The 22,076-nt window shown below is 37.3% G+C and overlaps 1 protein-coding gene across 2 annotated transcripts; it reads right to left on the bottom strand.

Moving 5' to 3' along the window:
• Positions 1-12,160: 12,160 nt before the first annotated feature.
• LOC113071810 (C-type lectin domain family 4 member M-like) lies at positions 12,161-14,099 on the bottom strand. Of its 2 annotated transcripts, none has more exons than XM_026245122.1 (5): positions 13,809-14,099; positions 13,433-13,705; positions 13,118-13,245; positions 12,908-13,014; positions 12,161-12,817 (listed from the first exon to the last, which is right to left on the bottom strand). In XM_026245122.1, the coding sequence occupies exons 1-5, from the start codon at positions 13,984-13,986 to the stop codon at positions 12,637-12,639; spliced, it is 867 nt and encodes a 288-aa protein (XP_026100907.1). In that variant the 5' UTR covers positions 13,987-14,099; the 3' UTR covers positions 12,161-12,636. The 2 variants fall into 2 exon arrangements, with proteins under 2 accessions (XP_026100907.1, XP_026100909.1); XM_026245124.1 differs by having other exon boundaries at positions 12,161-12,811.
• Between the last annotated feature and the right edge of the window lie 7,977 nt (positions 14,100-22,076).

The raw sequence follows: 22,076 nt of genomic DNA, 5'->3' as shown, positions 1-22,076 counted from the left end.
AGGATTTAAATCAAACTATGCTTATCAATACATACATAAAACGTGGATATACACCTATAAATTACTCACATATACAGTATTGTTCAAAATAATAGCAGTACAATGTGACTAACCAGAATAATCAAGGTTTTTCGTATATTTTTTTATTGCTACGTGGCAAACAAGTTACCAGTAGGTTCAGTAGATTCTCAGAAAACAAATGAGACCCAGCATTCATGATATGCACGCTCTTAAGGCTGTGCAATTGAGCAATTAGTTGAATTAGTTGAAAGGGGTGTGTTCAAAAAAATAGCAGTGTGGCATTCAATCACTGAGGTCATCAATTTTGTGAAGAAACAGGTGTGAATCAGGTGGCCCCTATTTAAGGATGAAGCCAACACTTGTTGAACATGCATTTGAAAGCTGAGGAAAATGGGTCGTTCAAGACATTGTTCAGAAGAACAGCGTACTTTGATTAAAAAGTTGATTAGAGAGGGGAAAAGCTATAAAGAGGTGCAAAAAATGATAGGCTGTTCAGCTAAAATGATCTCCAATGCCTTAAAATGGAGAGCAAAACCAGAGAGACGTGGAAGAAAACGGAAGACAACCATCAAAATGGATAGAAGAATAACCAGAATGGCAAAGGCTCAGCCAATGATCACCTCCAGGATGATCAAAGACAGTCTGGAGTTACCTGTAAGTACTGTGACAGTTAGAAGACGTCTGTGTGAAGCTAATCTATTTTCAAGAATCCCCCGCAAAGTCCCTCTGTTAAAAAAAAGGCATGTGCAGAAGAGGTTACAATTTGCCAAAGAACACATCAACTGGCCTAAAGAGAAATGGAGGAACATTTTGTGGACTGATGAGAGTAAAATTGTTCTTTTTGGGTCCAAGGGCCACAGGCAGTTTGTGAGACGACCCCCAAACTCTGAATTCAAGCCACAGTACACAGTGAAGACAGTGAAGCATGGAGGTGCAAGCATCATGATATGGGCATGTTTCTCCTACTATGGTGTTGGGCCTATTTATCGCATACCAGGGATCATGGATCAGTTTGCATATGTTAAAATACTTGAAGAGGTCATGTTGCCCTATGCTGAAGAGGACATACCCTTGAAATGGTTGTTTCAACAAGACAATGACCCAAAACACACTAGTAAACGGGCAAAGTCTTGGTTTCAAACCAACAAAATTAATGTTATGGAGTGGCCAGCCCAATCTCCAGACCTTAATCCAATTGAGAACTTGTGGGGTGATATCAAAAATGCTGTTTCTGAAGCAAAACCAAGAAATGTGAATGAATTGTGGAATGTTGTTAAGGAATCATGGAGTGGAATAACAGCTGAGAGGTGCCACAAGTTGGTTGACTCCATGCCACACAGATGTCAAGCAGTTTTAAAAAACTGTGGTCATACAACTAAATATTAGTTTAGTGATTCACAGGATTGATAAATCCCAGAAAAAAAAAAAAATGTTTGTACAAAATAGTTTTGAGTTTGTACAGTCAAAGGTAGACACTGCTATTTTTTTGAACACACCCCTTTCAACTAATTGCCCAATTGCACAGCCTTAAGAGCGTGCATATCATGAATGATGGGTCTTGTTTGTTTTCTGACAATCTACTAAACCTACTGGTAACTTGTTTGCCACGTAGCAATAAAAAATATACTAAAAACCTTGATTATTCTGGTTAGTCACATTGTACTGCTATTATTTTGAACAATACTGTACATACATGCTACTCATGTTCAAAAATACATATATGAAACACATGTACACACTAATATGAAATCGATACCTATACATATAATGTTTGCATTGTATGAATACACACTTGTGAATAACTTGCGCACAGATATAAACTTGACGTGTCCATTCACAGACGTATCACTCGCGTATATGTATAATCAATCCATGCATGTACACGTACACACACTCGCACATACAGATAAACTCGCTGCATACAAACACACTTGCACATACTCGCATATACATATAAACTTGATCTGTGCATACTGTATATACCTATTAAACACTCGCACATACATAAAAAATAACATTTACTAACGTATGCAGTTTAGATAAGAAAGACATATGCTTTATTTGTGTACATATACATGTGCAAGTGATTTCATATTTGGATGTGTGTGAACATTACATTGCAAACGGAAGGCTTTTCAGTATAAACGGAAGGCATTTCAGTGTAAAAGGAAGTCGTTTAAGCGTAAACGGAAGTGAATATACCGCATCTGCAATCATGGACAGGGATCGTGCTACAACTGAAGCAATTAGCATTTTTGCTAAATGTTCTTTCTTCGACCACTAATATAATAGCATGCAAACGATGCCATCATCATCCGTCTGTGTTCTGAAATTTTCGGTGTCTGAGATATTTTGTGCCACTGGGGGGAGCATACATGATTATTCATAAGTTTCCTGTTTTGCATTAAAGCAACTGATTTTCAAAAAGGTATTTTTTAGCATAGAAGAACATTATGCTTAGTGTATTGTTGTTTTTATTACTACTGTTGATATGCAAAATAATTTATAGATTGTGTCATGGTTTTAGTGATTATCATAATAATTTACCTGAGGTTGGCTACGCTCCAAATGAGCCTACAACAATTAAGCAATTTTATAATATTCTTATTTTATATAAATAAGAGTCCTCAAAATGCGTCGTTTAATAACTTTGTCATACTCTATGATGATTATTATGTGTCATTAGTAATCGTTTGCTCAATCATTCAAAAAATGTTTTTAATAACAAAACAAAAGCTGAATGTTTTTTTTATTTATTTTTTACATGAACTGGAATATAAACATTCTTAATCTCTCAATTTTTTATTTTTTTTTATTGCCCAAAAAATTATACATTTAGTAAACAAGTTTTGAAATCCACAACCTTGCAATACTTTAACAATATTTTGCTTATTTACAAACTCATAACAATTAAAATGTTTTATAGTTTAATAACAAATGGCTATATTTTCATTTCAAAGATAAAAGTATATTGCTTTTGCTGAATAAAGGCTTCAACTGATTCGGTGCTAGAATTTCGGTGTTTGGTTCCAAAAGTGCGGATTTCAGAGACAAAATGTAGTAAGACTTTAAAACTGGTTAAATAATACAACATTTGTGTCAAGTATAAGGCTATGCAAGTGTTTTTATTTAGCTTATTTGTTTAACTATTACACTGATAAAGTACACATTCTGTTGGTCATCATCCATCATCCCCTGCATCAGAAAAAAAAAAAAAAAAAAAAAAAGTTAATTCTGAGAACGTTTACCCATGTCTTCATGTATGTGTGCAAAAGTGGCCTCATATATAACATTAGAAAATGTTAATGCTCCCCCATTAGAATAGCTTCTGCAATCTAGGAAAAAAAATAACAGGCAAAAGTGCAAGTATCAAACTCTGATGATTTGTAACATATATATTAATTACAAACAAACAGCTTCTCCACATGAACTGTAGGCTGTCGTGCACTTCCATGAGACATCTTTTTTAAGGAGAAAAAAAGTTAGTTAAAAAAAAGACCAGAGTCTTTATATCGTTCTTCTTTTCTCATCGTACAGTCTTACAATACAGTGAGCAAGTTTGTGCCAATATATGCTACACAACTTCAAACTACTTACTTTTAACAGCAAAACATAGCAATATGATAAAATATTTAACAGTTGCTGGCCCATTTACTTGTAGTTTATTCTAATGATAGCCTACCTCTGGCAAATCAGTGGCTGTAATCTTTGAGTAAACATTTAAAACAGCAAACAACTAATAACAATTTGTCAACTCATGAAGCAGCCTAACGCAATATTTTTACTCTAATAGCTTATCTTTCCCCACACATATGAACTGTGATCAAGCACAATGAAAAAACACGCAATAATTAAATCAGTGAAATGATAGAAAAGACAGATGCATTATCTGTGCTAGTCAGTTCGCCTCACTTGAGCGAACTTGACGCGCCCGCACCATGCTAAACATCTCATTTGCGGCACAGGACCTCCACATTGACTTAACATTGAAATCATATGCGGCAGACGCTCAAGAGTGAGTGAGTAATCAAAAAACCTTTGCTTTAGCCTCAACTGAGTAAAACACCATATGTGTAACTTCGGCCATTCTCAGTGGTTTGACTGGTAGGGATGGGCATCGTTAAGGTTTTAATGGTATTACTACTCTTACCGATACTGTTTAACGGTCCGGTACTTTAACGGTATTCTTATAGGTACTTTGTGTTGTCTTACTTTGTGTTGTGTTAGGCAGTCAAAAACTTTGCATTTCTCTGTCTGCACCTTATGCACTTTTGAAAGATGCTGTGACAAATTGCTTGTGTTTCCGCCCTTACATGCAAAAATTTTGTTGCACTTATGACAACCAGCATTGTCTGCTTCAACTCTAGTGAAGTATAACCACACTTTGGAACATTTTACTGTCTCCGCCATCGTCACTCTTTGTATTAAGTGGGAGTTTTCGTACTGTAAGGGGCCGTTCACATATCGCGTATAAAAACATGTGGAAAACTCTAGGCACGCCGCTTTCTGATTTTTTCTCCCAAAGCCTTCGGGCACTTGCACTCCTGAGGAGTCTGCTGTTGCTGAGCAACCATGACCTGCTCTCTCCATGAAGATGCGGAAATTTCAGCAATGGATAAATGGATTTGCAGCACTAAAAACTGCTTGCACCGCGCTCGTTCTTGTTGTGTGTGTGTGTGTGTGTGTGACTGACAGGCAGCCTCTGCGGCGCGCATGAGAGATCTCGCAGATTTCACAGACAAACGTCTTAATAATATCGCAAATTAGAAATGTTTGGTAAGATAAAACATGCACGATAACATTATTAAGCAAATCTCTTCACAATCGTCACTCTTTATTTTTAAGCCGGAGTTTTCATACTGTTATTCGTGTGTGTGTGCCGCACTCGTTCTTGTTGTGTGTGTGTGTGTGACTGACAGACAGCCTCGCCGGCGCGCATGAGAGATCTCGCAGATCTCACAGACAAACGTCTTAATATGATCGCACATTAGAAATGTTTGGTGAGATAAAATGTGCACAATAACATTATTAAGCAAAAATACATAGTACATTCATTTTTCCCCTCCAGTACCGAAAGCAGAACCGATACCGTCAGATCTTACTGATACTACGGTCTTTCATAATTTAGCCCGGGGGCCATTTTAATACTGGGTTTAGGTACCCATCCCTAGTGACTGGACACTAACTCTGTTTGTCATCATAGAAACAGATAATCAGATTGTGATGTTTATTCCCGCTTCAGTAATATGCTGAATATGCTGCCTTCCTTTGTTTCGACCATGGTTTTGACACACAGCTCCACTGCAGTGTTGCCAACTTCTTTCAGTAGAATGTAGCTAAACCCCGCCTGAAAAGATGCTAAATGTCGCTAGATGACGTCATGCACTACTTATCATATTTATGGGGTAAGTGTGTTGTATTGTATTGCCTCCCTATGCTCACATACTGCATTTTAATTCAGCCAAATTCTCAATAAAACTGTTTTTATTACTATATTTTAATGTTTCTGCTGTCAGACAACGGAATCAATATTATAATGACTGAAACGCGGGCCATTAAGACTACATAACCAGCTCTCAAACATTAATCTGCACTAAAATACCGACATTGAATTAAAATACACATACGATAAAGTCAGTGGTTGTGCTACGACTGATGTCAGCTATACTTGCTTGTAAAATTGAGTTAGAAGCAACACAATATATTTTTTTTGACTGAAAGTTCTGCTCCTCTATGCGCTCGCTGCACATAGCAGATGCAGAGAGAGAGAGGCTCGCACTGGGAAAGAGAGACCTTGCACTCGTGCGGCAGCACCAGAGTCCCAGAGACTAAATTATGATTGTCCAAAAAGTCGCTAGATTTGTCGCTAGTCACTTTTTAGGAAAAAAAAAAGTTGCTAAATCTAATATAATATTCATTTCGAAAGAGAAGACAATGATGAATAAAGTTGTAGTTTTTGTTATTTTTGGACCAAAATGTATTTTTGGTGCTTCAAAAAATTCTAACTGACCCTCTGATGTCACATGGACTACAGTACTTAATGATGTTTTTCTTACCTTTCTGTACATGGAAAGTATACTGTACACACAGTTTCAATGGAGGGACTGAGAGCTCTCAGACTAAATCTAAAATATCTTAAAATGTGTTCCGAAGATAAACGGATTTGTAACGACATAAGTTATTAATGCCATAATTTAGATCTTTCAGTGAACTAACCCTTTAACTGAGTAACCGGTGTGGTAATATGATAGCATGCCTACCTATAGAGATAGATTCGCCGTTTGATAGTCTGATAGTGAGCAATTTTGATTCTGAGTTTTGAGTCTGTTGCTAACTTTCATTAAAATATCTTAATTTCTGTGCAGCATAAAAATAAAATGTATACAGTTTATTACAGCAGTAGAGTAAGTTATGACCATTTTTGGGTGAAGACATACTTTTAAACTCTCTTTGGCTTTGAAAATGCTTTTAAACACTTGTAAAATCAAACGCTCCCATTGTAGACAATCACAGACATATTTGTTGAGTGCAGTACCACAATGGCCAATCAGAGGCATTTATCAATCTACTCAACAGTGTTCAAAATGCATTTTTGGGTGAACCAACCCCTTTTAAAGGAGTATTTCACATACAAAATTCTGTCATCATTTACACTCCCTGTTGTGATTTTAAACCTTTATGAATTAATGTCCTCAGCAGAATTTTGAATAATGTTGGAAACAGAAGAGCACAGCCCCAATTCACTATTATTGTATGGACAAAAAAAGTGGGTAACACTTTATAATAACTGCATGCTATTAATCATTAGTTAAGCATTGGGAAACAGTTAATTCATAATTTATAAAGCATTAATAGACATTTATAAGCAGTTTATAAATACAAATATAAATGCTTTATACCTGATTTAAAAGCATATCTATAATGTATTTAATAGTTGTTTTTTCATACTTTATTAATGATCAATTTATCATTTCTAAATTAAGTATATAAGCATTATTTACACACCAGTTATTAAGGAGTTGTCAGTGGTTCATAAGATCACTTAGAAATTGTAAGTAAATGATTAATAAACAATTTAAATGTGCATTCATACATCTTTTTATTCAGACATATAGTAATAGTTACTTATAGTGTTAATAAATGGTTTATTAACATGTATTTCTACTGTAATTCAGGGTTAATTCAGGTAGTTATAAAACATATGTAGTTGTTAGTTAACTATTTTTGTGAGCTCATCTAAAGTGAGGACTATTTATGCCTTGTAAAGCTTTTACAAATGAGATTTAAAGGCTGTTAATATTTCTATGTTCAGTATCACTGTGTTGTGTTTGTTCCTGTTTTTTGTTTGGAAGATAACTGAGCCTTTAAATATCCTTTATAAATGCGTTACAAGGCATAACTAGTCCTCACTTTAGATGAGCTCACATAAATAGTTAACTCACCACTACTAAATGCTTTATAACTACCTGTATTTACTACATTTCTTGTGATCTTATGAATCACTGGCAACTCCTAAATAACTGGTTTGTAAATAATGCTATACTTCATTGAGAAATGATAAATTGATCATGAATAAAGTATGAAATTACACATTGTAGATATGCTTTTAAATCAAGAATAAAGCATTTATATCTGTATTTTTAAACTAATTATGACTGTCTATTAATGCTTTATAAATTATGAATTATCTGTTTACTAATGCTTAATTAATGATTAATAGTGTGCAGTTATTATAAAGTGTTACCAAAAAGGGAAGTGAATGGGGTGCTCTTAACAACATTCTTTAAAATATATTATTTTGTGTTCTGTGGAAGAAAAGTCATACAGGCTGATGTTTAAATTATAACAATTACTTGAACTACTTTAAAGTGATATGTCACTACCAAATAACATTTCCCCCACGTTTTACTCACCCTCAAGGCTTGAGAAGACCTTTAAGACCACAGAGCCGTGTCAAGCAGTTCTTTGATCGATGGATGCACTATTTGAAGCTACAAAAAGTCAACAATGAACTCCCATTCTACTGCTTGGAAGTAAAATGATACATAAGATTATAACTTTGCCTGTATTGTTCTTCAAAAATATAACCATATTCAGTTGGGATGCCTTGAGGGCGAGTAAAACATGGGGAAATGTTGATTTGGTAGTGAAATATCACTTTAAGGCAAATATGGTTGTACAAAATTTCAGTAGTTTGCATTGTCTGCATTACCTGGTATTCTTTGATCAGACAGCTTGCATCTTCACCAAGGTACGTGATCAGGCGCTTCAGCAGGCACTCTCTTCTGATGTCTACAGTATGTCCAAACTCTTCAAAATGTTCAAGATATATTTTTTATTAGACCAAAACACTACTAAATTTATTGCCACAAGCAAATATGTTCGCATGTAACCAATACATGATCCATAACTTTAATAGTGTCCTTAGTTTTTACACGGATAACTCCACCTTTGCTCCTAATAACCTGGGGAAGCTGAGAAGCTGTCTGTCCAAAGAGAAAAAAATTGGCATTAATCTGTAAGAAAGAGAAACAGAAAATAGACTTCTAAATTTTTTTTAATATTTTAAATTGAAAACTAGTTGTAAAAATACATATACACACACAAAGCATTAAGATAAATAAATAACAACTATTCACTGCGGGTAATGTCAAGTGACATTGCAAAGGTTCATAAAAATAACTATTACAGCAGGTAACTTCTGTTCACATTGTAAAGGTTAAATAACTATTACAACAGGTAACTTCTGGTGACTTTTTAAGCAAGATCAGGGGGACGTGGATCTGATCACCCTCACAGTTGTCCACTGCATCACTGGCGGTCATCGATACATCTGTGGAAATAATTAAACATTTTTACATTAGTACTTACAATATATCATGAGAATTAATATATGATGGGAACCGAACTTAGAACAGTGTGTGTGTGAGAGAGATGCATTTGAAACAAAACCGTATACACACTCTTGTTGTGCTCAAACATAGGTCAATATCTGAATGAGAAATGTAGATAGCTGGCCTGCTATCACCAACAATCTCTCTAACAGGAATAATGTTAGTTTTTGTAATGTACCATAATATCTTGTACTACCGTAAATATAAAATAAATAGGTGGACAATGGTAATCATGGAAATTCGTTGTACTTCGTTAACTGCTTGTTACTGATCTTATATGTATTCATAGAACGGACTTCATAAATCGAATGTTAGGCAAGCAAACACATACCTAGTTAAGTTAAGGTAAGCTTACCCGAATCTGACAACCTTTTCATCGTACATCGTACATCGTAGCCGAGCCATTTCAGTCGCCTTCCCATCCATGAAATGGTATGAACACACCTAAGGGAGCTTGGGTGGGCGCTTCAAATTTAGTGCCTTCATCCATTGCCTCAGGTGCTTCTCTTCTTTAGGTGCTGGGTGCAAATTGTAAAGTGCACCAGATCACTCTGACCGCTTCACATTATGTTTGTTACATCCTTGTTGCAATTGTTTTTTGTTTGTTTTTTTTTATACAATTGATATGCAGCCCATAACTGAGCATATAATATGATATATTTGTGTTCTGTTTTCTAGCCAATAGCTTAGGTACGTCAGGTCCCTCAGCCAGAAGTAAGATGACAAAACGAACGCAATGGTGGCACCGTTGTTGCCATGGAAAATAAGGTGAATACCTTGCGCACATGATCGTCATGCTCTGATAAGCGCTCAACTGTTTTTCCTATCCAGACTAGCCCGGATGTTACCGTGTGAATATTTAACTTGAATTTTTTTATCTGAATTTGAGCAGTCGAATTAGACTGATGTTTTCTTTGAAAAAATTTAACTTGAAATTTGAGATCTGAATTTTAGCAATCAAATCTGATCAACTTGAATCTATTTAATCTGAAATTCTGTAAGTTGATTTATTTTTTTATCTGAATTTGTGAGCATTGAAAAATATTCATCGAAATTCAGGTTTTGAGAGCTAAATTCGAAACAAATAAATTCAGATAAATATTTTCAAAATAAAATAATTTCAAAGGGGTGAATTCAGATTTTCAGCAGCCCCAACCTCCCGCAGTATGTTATCTGAACCAATCAGGTTGCGGCGCACCTACTGTAAGTGGAGCACGAGAACAGACCAGTCTGGGCATATGCCTAACTCTAGGTTCACACACTCTGTCTGTGATGCATAGCCTTTTTTTTTCGAGCCCATGTTAATGGATCAGAACGTTCACACTGCACGCGGTAAAAAATGAGAACAGCAAAGGTTATAAATAGAAAGGTGCGAAAAGATTTAATGTCTTGCACATAATCACAGAGAGAGTTGTGAGTGCACAGGACATAGGTTGAGTGAGAGGAGACATTTTGTAAGGTATCTGAGCCTTATACGGTCTATGATCTGAGCACGCGCGTCTGGTTTTGTTAACAGAGCAAATCTGTGTGCAAGTGGATAGATTCGTGCTTATGCATTATTTTAAATTGCTTTCGCATTACAATAAAGCGCTCTCGTTGCTGCTTCTGAACCGCATACACTTAACTTACTTTATACGCACTGCAGATGGAGTACGTGTGAACCTTGGGCAATAAATATATGGGGCAAAACATAAAACACCCGAGGCACTGCTACATTGAGCTTTATGACCAATGCATGCCAAAAAAAATAAAAAATGCCATGTGTCTAGATTTTGTTTGACATCTTTACTTAGTGATTATTTTGATTTAAGTCTGTTCTAGAGACATGTTACAACTTTTTGATTAAGCTCTCATTGGTTTTCTTTTGGAAATATGTTTCAAATTTATACTGAATGCATTTGTGACTGTAAAGCATGCCTGTGTGTGTGTCAAAATCGTGATTAAAATCGAAATTGCAAAATTGATAAAAAAAATCGTGATAGTTTTTTTTTGGCCATATCGCACAGCCCTACAATGCACGCAGATTGCCTCATCAGAGACATCGCGTGCATGCTCTTCACCCAAACAAATGACGCAAAGATTGTGTGTGTCATCGGGTGTCTAGTTTCGAGCATCGATTGCTAGTAGTTGCACAGTATCATGATACACAGAGAAAGCATCTTTCCGGTTCTTTCAGTAGCGCAGTTCAATTAAAATTCTATTTAATTAAAAAACATTTTTTACTGGTAAATTTTACACAGTTTTGTAAATACTTTTATAAAGGATATTTAGATGTTTATACTGGGGAAAAAAAGTCAAAATACTGATTAAGATATGTTCTGGTAGTGTAAAAAAAAAAAGTCTTAAAACAATATAATATAATAAATTCTAGTTTATATGATTTAATTTAAAATTATACAATGAAATGCATGATTAATTAGCACAGATAAATAGCTAAATTTGAAGCATGTTTTTGGTGTTGAATTAAATGTAATTTTTGTTGAAGTCTTTTGAAATTGAACTGTGAAGTGTTTTGATCTGATGTGTACTGTATGTTAGTATATGTATGACATGCAATAGGTTATATTTTGTCACAGGTTTTCCTGTTTTGATAGGCTTTTAAAGTGATTATTATATTTAAAGCTAAACAATAGTTGGCTATAAAGGGGAACTAGGGATCTGTTCTCCATCAATTTCATCTTCCGTTTTTTTGTCATCTCATCAGGTTGATTATTTTATTACTATGCCAACATGCTATGCATTTTTACTAAAAGAGGTGTGTTAAAACATGATTAAGTTAAAAAGTGCAGCTACAGTTTTGAAGGCTAATTGCACTTACTGTAAACATTATTTACAATTTTCACTTTTCTTTGCACTGAGTGTATTTTTGTGTGTAATTATAGTATGTAATGTATAAACAACATGTTCAGTTTGTGATCATAAACCATTCATATCAATACCTATTAAATTTACATTAGACACGTAATTTACAGTAAAGGGCTTGAGCACCCATAGGAATCACTATTATTTTCCACAAACCAATAAACCAACTGACCAATAAATAAGTTTCAGGATCCCCTCTAAGTGTTGGTTTTCACGTTGGGCACCAGCGGGTCATCATACATATAGAATTACTATTATATTTAGCATTAACACAAACTGATAGACTGGCTTGTGCTTTCAGTTTTATTATTATTAGTAGTAGTAGTAGTAGTAGTAGTAGTAGTAGTATTTTTTTTTTTTTTTTTTTTGCTAACTTCAAAATCATCAGATATGTCAGCAAGAGAGCACCTTGTGATAAGACTCATGGAAAGAATATGTTAATGAAGACGTGAACTCTTGAGAAACTAACACCAAGAATAATTAAACATTGAGTAATTGAGCAGCCTTAACTCATTTTTAACACCTTTGTTTTATTAAAACGTGTTTTAAGTACTGGAGTGTTTCACAGTGACTGGTGATGTATGACTGAAAAATGTACAAATATTAAATGAAGACTGAAATCTCATGTATAAATTGAAAAACTCTGCGACATTCCCTCACAAGGAATTTCTGGTTGAATGAAACACACTTCTGGAGTCCCATTTTGTACATGAAATTGGGAGTCTGACAAAAGGAGACATTTAAAATGTGCAGTTGTGGGCGTCTTCCAGGAACAAGGTTGAGAAACACTTTTAAATGATAATCAATTATTACAAAAGTTTTGATTGTTGAACTTGTGTCAGAAAGGTCTGTGATGTTCCTATGGCAGAATGAACTGTGAAATCCTCTTCTCACAGATCCATTGATAAGGTTTATTACATGCATCATCAAGCCACCCTACTAAAGTACCCCACACTGGTTGAGGCACAGCTACAGTCACAACACAGTCCTCATCATATTGTTGGTTTCCATTTGGCTCTCCTTGCGCCCAGAAGCTGAAACAACAGATCAGAATTCGATGTTCAGTGCTGTTTTCTGTGTGATATGATACTGACTGTGTGAATAATTCGTTTAATTCAGTAATATCTCACCTGGTGTTCAGTATGCTGCCATCAACCCATTTCCATGTGCCCTCCACTTCTCTGTCAGTCAGGCCAATATAAAATATACCATTGCCAGACATGTTGTGAATGAAGTCCTGAGCAGATAAAAGGTTGCACATTTATACCAGAAATAGACACATTTCATCTGACCATCTCATATTCATCTGCTACACACTGTAAACACAATCTCTCACTCACTTGTTCCTCTTTGTTGTTTATGATGATCAGATCTGCTCCTCTCTCTGTACAGTATCTTCTGCTCTCAGTCCAGTTCTTCTTCTCTTTGGACATGTAGTAAAAACTGGATTGATAGCAAGTCCAATTAACTGTTAACAGAACCAGTTCAGCTGTTAGTTTGATATACCCATTTACACTCATCTGTCTGTAACTTCTAACAGATAGTATACTCATATATTATGTACACTGAAAGTTACTGTGACCACAACCAATTCCATCATGCTTTAAATATGTCTGATGTATAGCAAATAAATACATAGGTTAAAGAATTTTTACCAATGAACTGAAGTTCTCTTCTTAGCTGCTCTCTCTCATTGGTCAGGTTTGTGATCTTGAGTATTAGTTGTTCTCTCTCGTTGGTCAGGTTTGTGTTCTTGAGTGTTAGCTGCTCTCTCTCATCGGTCAGGTTTTCATTCTTAGATATGAGCTGTTGTCTCTCTTGAGTGAGTGTGACACACAGCACTATGACTGCAGTCAGCAGAAGAACACACAGCAGCACCAAACACACTACAGCTGCTCTGGAGCTTCTCTTCCTCACTGAATCACTTCCTAAAAATAACAGACACTGTGTTATGTTAGTTTATTCTACATTTCTCTATCCAAATTATACCAGCTTTAATGAGTAAATGTTTTTGCAATTAATCTCAGTTACCTGTGAGTTGAGGTGTTTGGGTTGTCGGTGTTTGGTTGTCAAAATCCTCTTTGTCTTTCTTATGTTTCATATCTCGTACAGCCTCAGCACTCACATAGATATCAACCTCCTTCTCTATTCTGTCTTCTGAGTCCATTATCGAACCTGTGTCCATACCTTCATTATAATGCCCAGACATTTTCCATGCAGGTTTTGATGGTTATTTTGAAGCGTAAATGAGAAGTATTAAACAAAACTATAAGTCCTATCAACCAAACTAATACTGTTTCCTAAGTGCTATTTCGTTGTACTGCTGATACGTTGTGTGTTTGTGGTAATGGTTCATGTATTTATACTAAAAGGAACTTGCAATATGCAGGAAGTTAACACAAATGTCACAATCTTCTGAGATGGGATTGGTGAACTTAAATTAGTGACATTTAATGTGTAACCCTGCAAGAGCCTTTAATATCAAATATAAAATTGATTTCTACACATTTAACATTAGCACCACTCTTGGAATTTAGCAAGTTCTTGAGGACTCATGAATGATCCTGAAATATAAATTCAGAAATAATTATGTTGTGTGGAGAGATGGCATGAAAAAATGAAACACATTTTCTGGTTGCACTTTATTTTACAGTACGTGTACTAACATGTACTTATAGTGTACTTACAGTGTATTTATCTAAGAAAGTTCTAGTAATACAAGGTAACTACATGGGGTAGGGTTAGGTTTAGGGGTAGGTTCAGGGTTAGTACCTAGTTATTATATAGTTATTGTTATTACTATTATAAGTACATAGTATGTGCATGGGGAACAGGACTGTAAAATAAAGTGCTACCCTTTTTTCTCTCTCAGGATATCTCACAGTATGTGGGAAAAAGACTTTGCAAACTTCACAACTTCTCATTCTATTGTCAGAAGATCGAGCACAGAAGACAGATGAACTCAAATTATATTTTGGGCAAGCAAATGCTCTTAATTTTTCTTTTATCCAATTGCTCACTGGCATGTGACTCATGGGTTCAGTTAAATCAAACAGATATTGAACACACACAGAGTCAGACGTTCTTCTATATTAGAGAATGGTTCTAACTACCAGCCTGTCAAGATGCTTCATCGTGGCTGCTTTCTTCTGCGGCTTCAGAAAAGCCAAACTCAGCAGGCAAGCCAGCTAAAACTATTATGTTGTTAAACTGTCAGACAACTTTTCCCTCCTCTCTGTCATTTACTTTCTCTTCGTCTCTCCGTGCAATTTCTCCCACCTGAGGTTTTAATTGTCAGAGCAACTGAAGTGACATGACAGAAGTCATTTTGTGGTCCATTATGTAAAAGACAGGCCCAACAATTAGAATGTCACTGAAAAGCATTGTTCTAAAACTTCCCATTTGTTAAAGGTAATCCTCCTGAAAAATGCACACTTTGCTTCAGTCATTGGGTTATACATGTATGTCTTTTAAGGAGATACAGTGCGCAATGTTATTTTTAATCAGTAAGTATGTATGCATGTATTTATTTATAATTAAAACATTTCTGAATGTCTTTAAACAAGGTACATATACAGTAAGATTTTGGGCTGTTTAAAGCATACATTCTTAATGTATTATGTGTTTTCCCCCAGTATTCAGCATGTACTGTATGTGTGAAAATATTAATAATTATTTGAAAATTAATCTCTTAATTTGTCTTTATCAAAATATTTTCCTGTATTTATTTTTATTTTTACAGGTGCATTCTTTTTAGAAAGTAAAGTAAAGTAATGTTATTTCTTACAAACAAATTCTAATATTTCACAGTATATTACCTTATATCTGATGCAGTTTGCAGTTTACAGGATGTTGTGGCTTCAAGTGTAAGTGTAAGGCTTCAAAGAGTATGAAGTCCTGTTAATGTTATGTTAGGGACATACTGTACAAAGTTATCGGAAGTGCAGTTTCCTCTTTTCTCTACAAACCACAAACTAGAGGAAGTTGGTTTTAGCACTATTAACAACATAAATAACAGACTTTGTCCCCATACAGTCTCATATCTCTGATGGGCAAAATTATCTTAAGATGTTTTCTGTGGTGCTATATTGTCAAATATGTTGATTCTCAGAGCTTATATATTCTGAATTATACATTACGCTGTCTCTATAGAGAGGACATTTAAAATGGCCTCTGCTTATTTTTCCAACATTTTGATTGGCTGCTACCCTGGAGCGTGTATCAGGTCTTTGTCTTGGTTGACAAGAAGTCAGGCATGAAGGATATGACATCATAATGAGTCGGTGTTATCATGGCTTTTAGAAGGCTCACACACCGAGGTTTGAGTGACTGGTGTAGGAAGGCAGACGCTATTATTCATCCACATTAGAGGGCAGCTTTCTAATGGTGATTGAGTTTGTTTCGTTTGGCAAAAGCAGGAAAAATGCCACCGGCTCCACTGATGAGGGTCCTTGATTAGGCCTCAGCTTTATTTCCCACTCTTTTTACACAACCGGAAAGACCGCTCCAAATAAATGATGAGACAAGCTCTCTTCAGCAGGGCTCCAAGAGTGAGGCTCGCGGTCCTGGCGGGTCCCCCGTGCACGTGTAATGTGGGAGTTTTATGCTGATGTGAAATGTCAAGGGTGCAGGCATCCGTCCATCCTCGTTACGGTTTTGGCTTCTGTTTGGACTCAATACAAGAGACACGTTTTATTCACTCTATTAATTATTTTGAACCCTCATCACAGCTTTAATTTACTTTCTCTCAGTGTGTCTCCATTAGTGTTGCTCAAAACAGATTCTTCAACTCACATTCCTCTGAAAACATCTTTCCCCAGATATTAGTGGCTAATTATCTAACCCAGACTCTACCTAAATATACTCTACTCTTACTTTACTCTAAAAATGCACCTACTTTATACATACCAACAAAATCACATGACAATTCATAACTAGTTCACATTTTGGCAAATTGGTGGCTAATTTCTACGAATTCTTTCTCATTTGAACATTTTCATATGTTCTGCTTACACCCTACTGAAGGTTATACCCAAAGTTTGGTAGGCCCTTAATGCCTTAAGGCCGCATCCTGCTGGAATTCACATAAACATTCATCCTGTGAACAGTAAACTCTGAGTTTCTTAAGAGTATGTACATTGAAGAGGGAAGATCTGATCTGGTAAAGAAAACCGGTTAAATCTGACGGTAAACTGGTAAACAAAGTGTCCTTTAACGTCAGCAGAAAGGTCACTGTGTGTTCGTGCTGAAGAATATTGAAGGGCTGATTTGTAGCAGTGAACTTTTCGCTACGAATTTAAATCATTAATACTTGTCCGTAAATGTCAGATCGGTAATAATACTCAAGCCAATAACATGATGTTGTTCTTAATGAGTTTTAAGCAATACAGTAAATGAGCTCCTTTATTATGAGTTTTATTATAAAGGGATTCTTTGCTTCATCTTAAAAGTGCTGTAATCAAATATTATATAACGCAAAGGTGCAATAAGTTGTTCCATTACTGTCTGTACTGGGTTACTGCCCCAGATAATTTAAGAATATTGATGTTTAACTCTTTTATTCCAATAATTCCAGTGTTAGACATTAAGGGAACTTCTTGACTGTTGTAGTTCTAGCCAAACTTCATTAACGGCACATAGTTGAACGCAATCTCAGTTGTCAGCGAAACAGTACTGCCCCATAGTCTAAAGTAACTGAAACTGCAGGTTGAGAAAAGCAAATCAAGTGTTAGACTGAGTCTCATCTGCTTTAAACTATTACAATTCCCCCAGCTGTGCCTGCAGACACCCATTCTTACACAAAAACACAGTACGGCAGTATTTCCAGCCCTCCTGCTGTCCTGCGCCTGTACAGTACATGACTAGACAAAAGGCCTGGTGCTATTTTATGCATTTCAGGAGAATAATTTAGTCATATAAACTATGAAACTGCACAAATGGAAGTGTGTGAATTATATAGAGACCAAAAAAATGTTAAAAACAAGCAAATATCATTATATTTCACTATATGAGGTGCATCTTGGGATCATTTTCAAACCGTAAAAGGTACCTGTATATGCTAAAAACAATGAAAAATGTTTTTCCTTAACATATAGACTTTTACCTGCCATTATTTTAATATTGCATCCGATTATCATTATTTTGGTAAAAGTTTAAAGGCTGTTTAATATTTCAGTGTAAACTGTGATTCTTCCAGGATTCTTTATGTGTTTCTTAAATATTGCTGTGAAACTTGTGTTACTGCATTAATATTGATGGCGATTGTTATTGTAATTGGTAATTATTAAAAAAAAAAAATCTATATAATAAATTACTTGCATTTTGAGGTGTGGTTTATCTGGATCTGATCTTTCCTGACCTGAAATTTGAAGTCAAATATTAAGTTGTAAGCGCACATCAATATTGGCATATTAAGAGGATTGATCCTCAAAAAAAAAAAAAAAAAAAAAACTAAATGTTACTACTATATTACTTATAAAAGAGACATGACATACAGCCAAGTACAGTGACCCATATTCAGAGTGTAATTGTGGAGGGTAAGGGAGGAACTCATACACAGACAGGAATCACTACACAGAGGGTTTATTAAAGACAAAATGGGAAAACAAAACAACAACTAGGGCAGAGACTAAATAACTTAACAGGACTGGGTTGACACTATAAACAAACTCTAAACACTGGAACACTAACTACAAAGAAACACTCACGGGTAACACAAAGACTTCTTCAAGAGGTTACAGGGACTTGCAATATCTCACAAGCTAACAATCACAGGAACCATGTAGAAACATCTATAGAAACAATGAACTGACAAAAGACAGAGCACACTAGGGGATATAAATAGGAGAACTAATTAAGACACAACAGGTGGCACAGGTAAGGCAATCATGACAAAACTAGGATAACAAGGGGGCGGGGCAAGGGGACGAGACAACACAAGCACATGGCCAAAAGACAAGGCCATGTGCTTGTACACAAAACACGGGTCTGTCATGATCCTGCCTCAAGACTAGGGAAAAGTCAGGACATGAAGGCAGAATCATGACACATTCATGCTCATTCATTTAACGCATCCAAAGTGCACACACAGCAGTGAACACACACCTGGAGCAGTGGGCAGCCATTTTTATGCTCTCTAACCACCAAGCCACGAACAGGATGGCAGATAGAGTAATGACAAAGAATGAGAAACATTAACTGTTATTTCTCCTAAATAAAGCCAGTGGAAAATGCATAATTTCTTATAATAATGGGTTCGTGAAATGATTGTTTTAAGTTAATTTTTTAAATATACTTCCTATGTTGATTCTATACACATTTGACATTATGTTTGTTTACAAATTAGGTGCAAGTGTTACAGTTTTTATGACTGACAGTCATAATAAACATATGTGACCCTTGACCACAAACACAGTCTTAAGTCACTGTGGTATATTTTTTGCAATAGGCAAAACAAAAACAAAAACATTGTTGGGGTCAAAATGGAAATATGCCAAAAATCATTAGTATATTGACTAAAGATCATGTTCCATGAAGATATTTTATAAATGTCCTACCGTAGGAATATATCAATTATCGAAAAGTAATTTTTGAATAGTAATACAGGTCCTTCTCAAAAAATTAGCATATTGTGATAAAGTTCATTATTTTCCATAATGTAATGATAAAAATTAAACTTTCATATTGTAATAATATTAACCTTTGTAATCATCGGGAAGAAGGAGGCGGGAACCGGCGCACAATCAAAAATCACTTTAATATTCAAAATAAACACAAAACAGCACACCAGCCCCTCGCGGACAACTGGTGCGCACAAAATAAAAAGCAAACATAAAATAATTTCCCAGGCCTGGTCCTCTCTCGTCCTTCGCTATAGTCGCTCCAGTTTTATATCCTTCCATCTCCTACGTGGGACTCGATACCGGCGGTGGGGCGCAGGTGCAGCTCATCTTCAATCACTACACCTGGCCTCACTCCTCGTTCCCACGCCTCTCGGCCCCGCCCCACTCGCCTCATACCCCATCGCCCCTCGCATGCCGGGGGGGGGGTACTCCTGAGACGGCGCTCTACTCCCCCCCCCCCCCACCTTCCCTCCGGGGGGGACCGCTCACGGGGACCTGCGGGAACCTGGGGGTAGGACAGACGAGGCGAGAGAAAAGGAGATGGAAGGAGGAGCGACAAGGACGAGAGAGGGGAGAGAAAAAAAAAATAAAATTCCGGTTCCCAGACGCACTGCTGCTCGGCCCTCCACCAGCTGGGTGATCTCCTCCGCGGTGCCTGGCGGTGGCACTGGACGGCCCTCGGCAGATGGCACGACACTCCTCCGCCGCCCGATGGACGGCGACGGCTCCTCCGATTTTGGGCAGCGGCAGGAGTCCCCCGTTCCCTGCCCCTCCGGATTCCATCGCGGAGGCAGCAGGCTCCGGCCCCCTGGCGAACGGCGCCGACTCCTCCGCTCCCTCACGGACGTCCCCGGCAACTCGCTCCAGCCCACCGCCTCGAGCGTCCATGGCGGCACATAATTCGTCAGCTCGAGGGCACCGCGGATTCACCACAGCGGCGAGGGATCTTCAGCAGCGCGTCCCTCCTTCTCCCGGGTTTCGGCACCACTGCAACGATATAAACTTCCTACTCATCGGGAAGAAGGAGGCGGGAACCGGCGCACAATCAAATGAAACTTTAATAATAACAAAACAAACAAAACAGCGCATCAGCCCCTCACGGACGACTGGTGCGCATAAATCAAAACCAAAATACATAAAATATGGTCCAGGCCTGGTCCTCTCTCGTCCTTCACTAGAGTCGCTCCAGTTTTACATCCTTCCATCTCCTACGTGGGACTCGATACCGGCGGTGGGGCGCAGGTGCAGCTCATCTTCAATCACTACACCTGGCCTCACTCCTCTTTCCCACGCCTCTTGGCCCCGCCCCACTCGCCACACATATATTTTAGATTCATTGCACACCAACTGAAATATTTCAGGTCTTTTATTGTTTTAATACTGATGATTTTGGCATACAGCTCATGAAAACCCAAAATGCCTGTCTCAAAAAATTTGCATATTTCATCCAACCAATAAAAGAAAAGTGTTTTTAATACAAAAAAAGTCAACCTTCAAATAATTATGTTCAGTTATGCACTCAATACTTGGTTGGGAATCCTTTTGCAGAAATGTCTGCTTCAATGTGGCGTGGCATGGAGGCAATCAGCCTGTGGCACTGCTGAGGTGTTATGGAGGCTGAGGATGCTTCGATAGCGGCCTTAAGCTCATCCAGAGTGTTGGGTCTTGCATCTCTCAACTTTCTCTTCACAATATCCCACAGATTCTCTATGGGGTTCAGGTCAGGGGAGTTGGCAGGCCAATTGAGCACAGTAATACCATGGTCAGTAAACCATTTACCAGTGGTTTTGGCACTGTGAGCAGGTTCCAGGTCGTGCTAAAAAATGAAATCATCTCCATAAAGCTTTTCAGCAGATGGAAGCATGAAGTGCTCCAAAATCTCCTGATAGCTAGCTGCATTGACCCTGCCCTTGATAAAACACAGTGGACCAACACCAGCAGCTGACATGGCACCCCAGACCATCACTGACTGTGGGTACTTGACACTGGATTTCAGGTTTTTTGGCATTTCCTTCTCCACAGTCTTCCTCCAGACTCTGGCATGCAAAATTTGTCCAAAAGTCCAGTGCTGCTTCTCTGTAGCCCAGGTCAGGCGCTTCTGCCGCTGTTTCTGGTTCAAAAGTGGCTTGACCTGGGGAATGCGGCACCTCTAGCCCATTTCCTGCACACGCCTGTGCACGGTGGCTCTGGATGTTTCTACTCCAGACTCAGTCCACTGCTTCCGCAGGTCCCCCAAGGTCTGGAATCGGTCCATCTCCACAATCTTCCTCAGGGTCCGGACACCTCTTCTCGTTGTGCAGCATTTTTTGCCACACTTTTTTCTTCCCTCAGACTTCCCACTGAGGTGCCTTGATACAGCACTCTGGGAACAGCCTATTCATTCAGAAATTTCTTTCTGTGTCTTACCCTATTGCTTGAGGGTGTCAATGATGGCCTTCTGGACAGCAGTCTGGTCAGCAGTCTTACCCATGATTGTGGTTTTGAGTAATGAACCAGGCTGGGAGTTTTTAAAAGCCTCAGGAATCTTTTGCAGGTGTTTAGAGTTAATTAGTTGATTCAGATGATTAGGTTAATAGCTTGTTTAGAGAACCTTTTCATGATATGCACATTTTTTGAGATAGGAATTTTGGGTTTTCATGAGCTGTATGCCAAAATCATCAGTATTAAAACAAAAAAA

This window comes from Carassius auratus, unplaced genomic scaffold, assembly GCF_003368295.1.
Source record: "Carassius auratus strain Wakin unplaced genomic scaffold, ASM336829v1 scaf_tig00008179, whole genome shotgun sequence".
Taxonomy (NCBI): domain Eukaryota; kingdom Metazoa; phylum Chordata; class Actinopteri; order Cypriniformes; family Cyprinidae; genus Carassius; species Carassius auratus.
The sequence above is the reverse complement of the archived record's forward strand: the minus strand, read 5'-3'. Positions and strand labels throughout refer to the sequence as shown.